The 11,599-nt window shown below is 41.2% G+C and overlaps 1 protein-coding gene across 1 annotated transcript in view; it reads left to right on the top strand.

Moving 5' to 3' along the window:
* Window positions 1-7,344, top strand: part of TM6SF1 (transmembrane 6 superfamily member 1) — a gene marked incomplete at its 5' end in the record, with an annotated part of 17,281 nt that extends 9,937 nt beyond the window's left edge. Inside the window, 3 exons of the mRNA XM_008947047.1 lie at window positions 1-76; window positions 1,078-1,197; window positions 6,752-7,344. The exon at window positions 1-76 is cut by the window's left edge and continues 38 nt beyond it. Of these exons, the coding sequence (XP_008945295.1) occupies window positions 1-76; window positions 1,078-1,197; window positions 6,752-6,943 (388 nt within the window). The remainder of the gene's footprint in view (window positions 77-1,077; window positions 1,198-6,751) is intronic.
* Between the last annotated feature and the right edge of the window lie 4,255 nt (window positions 7,345-11,599).

Raw genomic sequence — 11,599 nt, 5'->3', positions numbered from 1 at the left:
TGCTGAACTCTGCCGGCTATATATTCAACTTCACGAGCCTTACATCAAAGATCCTGCTGCCTATCCTAAGCTTCAGGTAAAGCCTTGACTGTGGAGCACAGAGTGCTAAGAAATGATTTGTTAACTGGTGCAAAGACGATGCCACGGGTTTCACAGATGACGAGCTCAATACGGGAAGTATTTGTTCATGGCAAGTTAAATGGTATTTCATATTTTTCTCCTACAGCCATTACAGGGTACCAACTGTTCACTGTGAGGAACTTAACTGAGATTCAAATCAGTTACCTAGAGTTACACATCCTCATTCCTCAGGCTTCTTTTCATCTAGTCCATGAAACAGCTCTGCGTGCTTTTTATGGTCATTCCCCTTCCTTAGAAGGGGAAAGTAGACTTTCAGTCTGGAATAATGGATCAAAAAGGAGTGTAGTAGGACTAGATTCCTTAAGGTCATGTTATGCTTCTGTCACCAGTGTCCCACTCCTTGAAACAGGACACTTTCTGCAAACCCTATTGACACAAGCATTGCAGAGGAGGGAGTGTTGTGCTTTAGTTTTGTAGCATTTGCAAGGTTGCCAGTCTTCTGCAACCCCGGCTGCTGCCCAGGGGCAGGGCCTGAGGCAGTGAGAGGATTCACTAGTCAGGCAATGAGCAGAAACCAAGTATCTCTGCTGGACCTGTTCTTTCTGGGAAAGGGGTGGTGGCTTGGATGTACTTCATACCTCCCAACTCCAAGTGCAACAGGGCCTAAGAATTGGACACCTGTGTTGTGATGGACACCGAGTTAGGTCAAGATGACAAGGGGTAGGAAAACATGTCCTGGGATGAAGTGGATTTGGATGGAGCAAAGGAACAACAGCCATCAATATTAGGTGGAGGCCTTAGGGTAGCTGGATCCAGTCAACTGCATCCAGATGTGAAAAAGCTTTTCTCAAAGTTATAGCTGCAAAAAGGCCTAGGAATCATTGCTGCCAAGAGTGGAGTTTTGAATAGTTTCAACTCCTCAGTCAGCAGCTGGCTAATTTTTAAATGCATCTCCCTCACACTGCAAAGCAACTAATATTTCTGTTTAATATGCAGATGCTGGCATACATGTTCTACTCTGTGCCATACTATGTGATTGCTCTGTACGGCCTGCTGGTACCTGGTTGTTCCTGGATGCCTGATTTAACCCTTATACATGCTGGAGGACTAGCTCAGGTATTTCTTTGTAAAATATTAACTTGTAATTCAAGAGTGAACAAGTAGAGAGCTATGGAATAAATAAGGGATGCAGTGTTTGTTCTTCCCATGCAGGTTTGATGCTATTGTATCTGAGATCACTTTCTTGTATCTGTAAAAAGCTAATTTAAGGGAGCAGAGAATCCAACCTATTACATGTCCCTAGTGGCTGCATTCTTGCTTGGGTAGACTTCTCTCCTTCTGTAGAATCTATTTGGCTCGTTTAAACCTTATTAAGCACCATGCACTCTTTAGCTGAGACCACAAAGGAAACCTGTCCTAAAGCTGTAACAGCCAACCCTGGAAAGAAGCCCCAAACACAAAAAAAACATTATGAGACATTGTTCCCATCCTATCTGTTGGCCAGCTAGGTATTCTGAAAAATATAAATGGAAAACATCTACTAGTCACACCAAATGGACAATATCAGTTGAGGATGTTGATATAACACTGGGAACCTTGTGGGCCACAAACCACAGTAACACTAAGACATATGTGCGTTGCCAAAGGCAGACCAATGATCATACTTTCTTAATCCATTATGTTCTGATTCTCTTAAATAAACAACTGTTGTTAACTACTAGATGGTGCTGATGCTTATGAGAAGACCGATCAAAACAAAAAAGTCAACCGGAACTAGTAAATGACTTCTCATGACATACAGGTGGCCATTAAACAGTTGAGACAGAGAGACAATTGATTTGTGCTGTATATAGGAAATGAAATGTGCTCTGAGCATCCAGGCAATGCAGAAAACACACACATAATCCTGCAACAACGAGAACACAAGAACATAGCAGTAAGGGTAACTGAAGCATCACTGAGACAAACACAGACCAACACTTTGTTCCTCATGCCTGAGATAACAATCATGGATACAAACTACAATCCAGTTTAACTGTCCAGTAAGGATGAGGGGAGTGACATTTTCTATTTGTGAGCAATTATCACAGTGAATATGACTTTCTTTTCTAAGCAATTTATAGAGCATCTCGAATTACAAAATTACATCAAAACAGAATCTGGCAACATTAATGAAGGTGTTTAGATCCTCAAAAGGTGTCATAAATGTTATACAACTGTGTGTGGCCCAAATCTAATCTAAAAAAAGCACAAGCTAGCTAAAGTAGGCAAGTCAGTGTCAGGAACCTCTTTCCACTGACAGATTACTCAGGTTTCATGAATTCCCCAGACAGTCCGGAAAGACTCCACTCCTCCAAAGATTATTTAGCAGAAGGAGAAGAAAACAGAAACCAGAGTGTGCTATCACAATCCTGCAAACTTACAAAAAAGCTCAGCCTCCCAGATTGGAGGCAACCTTTGTTTGGTTGATTTGGTTTGGGTTTTTAACTGGTTTTGTTTTTCTTTTAAATGTTTCTCATAAGCATTTTTTTCTCAGTGGTGCTTTTTACCTTTTAGCTGCATGATTAGTAACTGCACCATTTTGTTGCTGAAGTCTAAAACCCGCTCCGTTGTCCCTGTGGTTTGACTTCAGGACAATGCCAATATGACAAGAAGAAAAGCTACTAGTAAACAAAAGCTAACACTCAGAATTTCCCATTTTACTCTTTAAAGCTTGTCCTAGGCACAAGCAAGATCTGTGGTCTGACAAAAACTAAGAAAACTGTATATTGCTCCCCACAGTTTAGCCCAGTTCAGAAAATATTTAAATTTTGGAGGGTATTTTGCAGTTTTCACTGTAATGCACTTCAGAACAAACTCCAGTCGTCTCACAACCAAACGATTTAATTGATTTGTCTGGGTGAACTGTGAGCAACATGGGACAAAAAATAAGTGTGAACTGAGAACCCCTTCTATGTTGTTTTTGTTTGTGGTCATCTTGAGGTGCAAAAACTAAACTTCTAGGCTTGTCTACCGTTTTTCCAAGGTAAAGCACAGTAATTGGTAATTGAAACATATGTAGCTACTGAAACACATTTTGATTTCTGTCATGCACAAAGGTCCACTAAAGGTAAGTATCCAGGGATGGGAACAGGAGACACTGCTCCCAGGAATAAGCATGGCTCCTGCAAATGGGGATTGTGGAAATTTTAATGATTTCAAAGTCTGTCATTACGAAGTACACACTTTTTATAAAAACAAGTCTCAAAATATCATGTGATGCATCTAAACTAAGAACCTGAAAAAGTGCTCAGCCTTTCAAACGCAAAGAAATATTTACTGTTTTCCAGAATCATATACAGCTCTCAGCTTGAATTACTCTGTTGCTAACATTCAGACTGCAAAACCAGGTTGTGACCCTTATTGCAATTTCTGAAGCTTCAGGAAGAGCTCTTTAAATGTCACACAACTGAAGTACCGGGAGGTTTGATTATACAAAGAGGTTGGAATAGTCTCTCAACTTGATTAAATTGCTATTTCCTTATGCAAGTGAGCCATGTAGAAGGGATGAAGAGCCATATCCCTGCTATCCAAAACCATTCTGTCTCACCAGCTCTCCATAGCTCACCTCCCTGTTTTCTCAGATACAGGAAGGTTTTGTCTACTGCTTCTCCACCTAAGTGTTTTCCTTAATCCTGCTCTTTTTGGTGGTTAGTTTCTGCAGTGCCCCTTGTCTACAAGAGAATCTAAACTCAAGGAACATGTTTGTTTAAGTTACTCTCTCCTTACTCTAGTTGATGGCTTTCCTTAGGCTCACAAGCCCTGGTCCAAACCCCTCCAAAATGTTTTATTCTTTGCCTGATTTTAGTCAGTTTTAGAGAGAAGGCACAGTGTGAAGAAGGTCTCCTAACCTTTTTTCCAGACCTTTCTCTGCCCCTAGCTGGAGGGCTTTCTTGACTGCAAGGTAAGACATATTCAAATGATTGAATATGATTCAATCTACAGTTAGGCTATTTCATACAGACAAGAAGCTTAATGAGTAGCAGGCATATGCAAATTGCAGGTGTCAAGCTGAGCAGTGACCACGTCCAGCACTGGGCAGCTTCCAATTGCTGTGGGATGGTCTCATCAGCAGGCTGGACAAGGCTTCAAGGTTAACAAAGGCCGTATGTTAAATGGGTAAGGCTACCTTAGAAGTTTACCTGCAGCATCTTATGTGACCGATTGCTCAGCCAAGGTTTAAGGGTTTGATCCTAAAAATTCTCCGCTTAGAGAGGGTTTAGTAAGAGAAAGCACCAAGGAATGGCTTATTTGCTGAGAGGACCTGATCACGGTGAGGTAACACAACAGACTCAAGGTTGCTCTCATTTACTGCAGTGCCAGCCTACTGCACAACAGGCACAGAGATCTGCAGTAAGTAACAGCTCTTGGTTTACTGCTTAAAGTTACGGATTTGGTACAAGTCTGCGTGGCACTTGAAGGAAAAGCAGGACTGGGGTACTGGTGAGTGCTAGATCTGCTTTAAGACACACCCCCTGCCCCAAGGGAGTTAATAAAAAAGGTGGGGGGAAGAGCAGAAGTAGAGTACAGTCATTAAAAGGAAACACATGAGATTAAAGATGTAAAACAGTTTCCACAGAGGCAAATCAAATTAAATTAAAAAATAAAAATTGACTTTAACAGACCTAAATATCCTCCCTGGTAATGAAAGGAGAAAGTAATGTGTTACATTGAAACCCAAATATAATAAACAATAACTTCATTATGTGGCACATCATTAGCTAGCAAAAAATCTTCATGGGATACAAATAGAACAAAATGTTTCTGTTTAGATAATGCTCATAGTTCACTAACATGCCACAACTCTTGTAAGAGACAAGACCACACAGTAAGGCTCAGATCTTCAAAGGCATCTAGGAGGCTGTGGGATTTCTGGGTCTCTCAGAAGCAGCCCCTTATAGCTCTTTCTGAAAAAGCTTACTATGAACTTATTATTTATACTGAGTTTACTATCAGCTTGCTGTGATGTATGGCTGGCCACGCTTGGAGACAGGCAAGCCTTGCAGTCTTCCACTGAGAAGCATGTAGCTTAGTATCTTGTTCAGCCCAGAAGAGGCTCTAAAATAACTACCAGGAGACTGTTAGTATCTAGGTAAATGTCAGACAGACCCAAACTTCCTACCTGAAGCCTGATGGTGGCTGGCTGCCTGCTTGGGAAACTGCTACCTGACAGAGCAGTAGGACTGCTGCTGAGCTCCAGTGCTCTGGCTGCCTGGGCCCAGATGGCTCCCATGGAGAGGAGAGGTAGCAGGGATCTGAACAAGACCACCCAGGTGCCAAAGGCAGCTCCTGCCTGAGACAGGTGAGAACAAACAGGCTGCAAGAGACAAACTGAATTATGAGGCTGATGAGAACATGCTCCTGAACATCTGTTTACTGTGTGATAGCTATTTACAGAAACACACTAAGTGGCACTCTCCTGAAGTATGTTTGTATTTGATTTCTTTGATTACTCCATTTCCTGACTCAGGTTTGCTAGATCAGCTCTCCTTATTGAGTGGAGGTGCTTAGAATCACCTGAAAACCAATTTCCTTTTCTGTTTTGATATATGGTCTCAGCCTAACCTTTTGCTAGAGGGGTGTGTATTAGACCACCTGCCCTGTGTTTCACTTTCTGCTTTGCTAAGAGTGAACAGAACCATGCTCTTTCTGAGTCCAAAATAACTTCTGCTGAAGCCAGAACAGAGGACATGATCTGGCCATAGTGTACTCCTCTTCATTACTGAAATCCTGGTGGCCTTTTCTCCTGCTCTGCTTAAGATCAAATTGATGTTTATCTTCTCAGATCTCCTCCACTGCTAACTAAATAATTAAAAAAAATGGACACACAATAGTTAATCTGAATGAGCTGTGGCTTGAAATAGCAGGTAACAGATGGAGACAAAAGATAGTGACTATCCTGATGGGTCTATCTTTAAAAGTTTGTTTATGCTAGAAGTATGCTTCAGCCCAGCAAGCTTGTCTTTGCCTATAACCTTCACCGTAAACTTAACCTATACTTCAGAACTGCCCCCAGCCCAAAAGCCAAATAATGCAGATGTCTCCTGAAAACATCAGTTTTGGGACCAGAATCTGAAAGACTGGGTTTAAGATTTAAAAAAAACCCAAACAAACCAGAACTAACATAGCTTCCAAGATTTACTTTCTAGCTGTTCCGAGTGAGTGTCTGTCTGCTTCCCGTTGATGCCAAACCCAGCTCTCCTGGGTAGGGGGCTGCCAGTCCTGCCCCCACTGCTGGGCTGAGCCTCAGGAGTGCAGATCTCCACGCTGATGCACACTTCAGCAGCCATTTGCCTGGGGAAGGATCATGGACCCTGTTGCATCAATAATCACCTATAAGCCAAGGCTGAAATCCTATGCCTGGTGTAAAGATCAGTGCCACCATGTGCACAGACCTCCTACCATGCCACTGATAATTCCATTTATGCCTCTTATACCAAGATAGCAATGATCTTAGTTTAGACTGCAATTTTATACGGCTGTGCAAAAGTACAATGAATAATTTGGGAGTAAAAGGGCTGGCTTGGAGAATGTCACTGGCGATGCATACTTGAATGCAGATCATGCTGTCTTTCCAAAATATACATCCACTTTACCTTTTTTTAATATATATGTTATATACACACCACAGGCTCAGTTTTCCCATATTGGTGCCTCTCTTCATGCTCGAACTCCTTACATCTACAGAGTCCCTGAAGAAGCAAAACAGTTTTTCCTGATATTGAACATAATGTATGGGATCCTTCCCCAGCTGTTCGCTTACAGGTGTGTCAACAAGCCAGAGTTTTTTATGAAAACAAAACAAGAAGAAAAAACAGAGTAGCATAACTGGTTTTGGCTATGTATATAATTGGGTTGGGATATAACTGAACTGCTCAAATGGAACCCAAACAAAGCGTGTAAGATGTGTAAAATTGCACAATTGTGTAAAGTTGCACAGTCTGTTTTGTTTATCCTACTCAAAAAGGGAAAATAAAGACGACTGCCTTCAGTACCACTTCTCAACATTCTGACTTTGCGCTGCAATGGAGTTGTTAGTTCACACAGCTATTTTTAAGTAAGCTGCTTTGACAGTTATAGAAATATTGCATGAAGTTAAATAATAATAATGATGTCAGTGTTTAGCCTTCACACACGGAAGAATATCAGTGCTAGCAATCCCTACACACAGCTACTGTAGAATGTAAGGTCAACATTTTGAAGTGTGAAAAATTAACATACATAACTCTGTCACATGCACATGTTTTATTTGTCAAAAAGTATGTCTTGTGGGTCAGCCTTGTTAAAAATCCCAAGAAATCTTTTAAGAAGCCATCAACTCCTTTGGTAAGACCCCATATATAATAAGCAAATCGTATAGTTTTGTTAATCCTTGCAAGGATTCACTTCTGCAAGGACTACCCAGCTGCCTGAAGTTAGGTGTGTGCTCACCAGCAGATCTGAACTGGGCTCGTTACCTGTAACACTCGGGCTTTACACCGCAGTGTTTACAGAGAGGAGGGGGTTTGGCCCTCTTCTTCTCTGCAGCTACTTTTGCTAATGCAAATGTTGGGTCATAAAAAGGTAGCAGCAAATGCAGCGACCTTGGTTTATCTAGTTCATGTTTCTGTTTGCAACTAAAACTATTCCTATGCCTTCTATGTGTATTTACACTGAAACCAGTACACTTAGTGCCTCTCTCACAGATGAAACGAGCTGGTAACATTTTAACTGGAAACATGTTATTTTGGGATGTTGACTGTTGGGTGTTTTGATTTAGAGAAATTTTGTTTTCTTTTTAAACCTAATCAGGAATAAGAAAGCACCAGCTCGTGCACATGCATGTCGCACCCTGCACAAGGGGACTTCTAGAGCAGCAAGAAGTTCATGCTTCAACGACTCTTGGGTTGAACACTGAGGTGTAGTTCACAGCAGTGCTCAGACGAGGTTAGAACCCAAGGTTTTATACCTCCAGCCAAAGAGGCAGGTCCAAAATAACCACAACACATCTCAGACAATGCTTCTTGGCAAAAAGGAACTTAGCAATAGCTTCCTTCGGCACCCAGCCTCCCTGGTGCGGCTCCTTCCATGTACGCTAGAATTTGGGATAGCTCCACCCCCGTACAGCCTCCCACGAAAACAAACCCCGAGCTGCTGGGCTGTAACAGGACATGCTGGCTCACAAACAGGTATCTGAGCCTCCAACGTTACTTCTAGTGTTTTTAAAGAAACTTTGAATACATTCAAGGTGAATTTAATAACCTCCTGTTATCCAGAAAAGGCAAAAGTACAGAAAAAAATAAAGATCTCACCTGCACTTGTATCTATTATGGTCAACTCATGTTAACAGAATGTTTTGCTTTAATACTTGACTTACATTAATACCTCACATTATTACACGTATGAAGCCAAATATGACGCTAACTTAGTTGCTTACAACCTCAAACCTTACTCCCAATACACATTCCAATAAATTTATTCTGTAAAAACAATACATTTTTTTGTTTTCTTTTTGTTTTGTTTTTTGTTTTTTTGTCATGTTTTGTTTGTTTTTTTTTTTTAGTTTTTTACAGTAAACTCATCAACTACAAACCTTGAATACGCAAAAGATGTTCCAAGGACAAGCATAACAGGGATTGATAAAACCAGACTAAATATGTTTTCACAATAAAAGCTGGCATAAAAATAAATAAAAATCTCTATTATCACAATAGCAACAATAATGTACACAGAATAATGGATTTGGAATGCTTACTTACTAGTCTAGTTCTATTTCCAAAAGGAAAAAAAAAAGCCAGAATGACAGCATCCTTTTTTAAGCCTTTCATTATTTAAAATTGATGTTTTCTTTTGGTTTCCCATAGGGTTCTATATCACAGTAAGCTTAAAAATGGAAAGCATCCAAATGAATGGTTTCAAATTGTGTTGGCATTGGAGAAAATCCTTGTATTAATCTAAAGAAACACAAAAAGACTTTCACTAACTCCACATATAGGAACTAAGTCAGATAGTGTACATTACATCATGATTTTGAGAAGTATTAAGAGTATAACTAGCTAGGTACTTCTAATAAGGAAAGGTATTTTATTACATTATTGAACTTGGCGGTGATATCAACTGAAGAATTTTTCTTTTATGTTGTAAACTGATCAAAAATCAAGAAAGTATGGATATAGGGAAATTTAAAATTATATTTGTACGTGGAAGATATTGTAGTATTGTATGAAGAGGACTAATTTCTAACATTTACTTGTTTTTTTTTTAAAAAATGCTGATTTAGAATGATATAATTTGGAGTTACACCTTTTCTACCTAGAAAAGGAATCTAAAATATGTTCAAGTATGAGATATCTTCATTAACCTCAGCCACTGGTAAAGGGCAACTTCATGCAACCAAATATGAAAATCAAAAAGTAACCCTTAGAAAAAAGGGTAAAATGTCATTTCTGCAAACACAACAGATAGGAATGTGAATAATGTGCATACAAACTGGGATGCTGTTGATGATACTAATGAACAGATGTGGTGACTCATATCAAATCCAAGAATATTAGACAACCAAACATGTAACCTTCTTGTGTTTTCCCTTAATATTCAGCAGTCATTATGTTGGTTAAGTCTGAAAGAGAGAGAGAGGAAAAAAAAAATCACAGTTAACATAATAAAAAGCATGCTGCAACAAACTTGATATAATTAATACCTTATTCCCACACTTCAAAGTCACAGGTACAAGAAACACCCAGGTATGTTTGAAGGCAATTTTTTTTTTTCTAGAGAAGACTGCTTATGTTACCATCCACTAAACATGCCAATATAAAATATCAGAGAACACTGATTAAAAGTAAATATTTAGGGCTTTATTCAAATAAGTAGCTCCAGCCATGTGTGTGGGTTGTTTTTTGTTTTCTCCAATCACTTATTTATGAATCTTGCAGTATACTTCACACACAACCACATTTTGCATACACTAGAACATTGACAGGCTTCATGCAAAAGCTCAGGCACTGCTGTACTCCCCAGCGCCCTGCGATGAGAACACCCAGTTCCTCAAACAAATGAACACTTAGAAAGCATGGAGATAAACAATTTTCACAGCTACGAACGCATCTGGATGTTGCTTCTGAAAAGGAACGAGTTTGGCTTGGAGTTCTCCATGAGGTGATGACAGAAGAGGAAGAAACTCCCACTTCATGACAGAGTCAAGGTCAGCTCCTGCTCCCACTGACATTAGTGGGAACAGGATCAGATTGTCCTCATGTGATCATGGCAAGTGTCTCCAAGTCTCAATTTCTTCATATTAAGCAGCGATAGCAAAACTCACAGGCACAGGGACACGCTGCTTTTGCCCGGCAACACGGCACATGCAGCACTACACGACTGCCTAACCCTGAGCAGGGCATCCCTTCTCTGCAAAGAATTCAGAGTGTGAACGCTTGTCCACCTACACCCTAACAGATGGAAAGAAACACAATGCACAAGGAGTATGAAAGAATTAGAGCTGTATTTGGGGTGCTCATCCAAGACAGAAAACCAACATCAAGGAGTAAGTGTGGGGGTACAGGTTAAATCCACTGGGGATTACTGAATTTTCATTTTAGGCAAGACCTGGAGGAGAACAGAAGACACTTTAACATCCCTGCACTAGCAGTTTGCTGCCTAAGCTCTCTCCCTCTCTGGCCCATCATACCTGCTGTGTGTGTGTGATGCCACACCTATCGTGCACCATGCTTCTCTGTCCAAGAGGATAAGAGCATGTGAGTGCCCGCTTAGCCGCCTGGGATCCCAGTCTAGTTGTGCTGTGTTTGTTCAGGGTGGGCCTTCGCCCCTGCAACAAGCAGGCTGCAAACCGTAACTAACGGAAAGCGGCACCTTCCGTGTGGGAGGTCCTGGTACATCCTGACTAAGGACACATGAGGAGGGGTTGTTGTAAAAGGCCCATGCATGTAGTGATAGCTGCCAGGAACTGCCTGAGCCCTGCCTCAAAAGGTGTAACAACGCAGAGCACTGCACTTCCACTGACCCCTCTCCTGTTTGAGAGCCAATGAGATTATACTTACGGATGTTTTGGGGATGCAGCTTGGAGAGGTTCACTGCCATTTCTTTCAGAGGGAAGTGCAGACACCCAGTAAAACTACAAACAATGAGTCAATCAAACCATGCCTTCTGCTGAAGTTCTTAGTGACGGCTGCTACCCAGCACTGGTAGGCAGGATGGGTCACCAAACAGTCGGTGTCTGCGGTATCACTCTCAGATCCAGCAAGGAAAGCTGTCCTTTCGGAGTATGAAACCTTTGCAGTTATTAACAACAATTCCCCTCTGGGCTAAGCCCAGAAGACTGGGCAGGCACCATTTTTCCATGAGGCGCTGGGAACATTAAATAACAAAGAGCCAGGTATGCAAATCATCCTCTAGGATTCTCGGTTTCCAGCACCATTTTGTCTCCTAGAAGCACTCCCAGGTCAGGTGCGGCAGGAGCCAGCGGTCCTCTCCTCCGCAGCGG

This window comes from Merops nubicus, unplaced genomic scaffold (genome assembly GCF_000691845.1).
Source record: "Merops nubicus isolate BGI_N331 unplaced genomic scaffold, ASM69184v1 scaffold47889, whole genome shotgun sequence".
Classification (NCBI taxonomy): Eukaryota; Metazoa; Chordata; class Aves; order Coraciiformes; family Meropidae; genus Merops; species Merops nubicus.
This window is presented reverse-complemented; position numbering and strand designations above follow the sequence as displayed.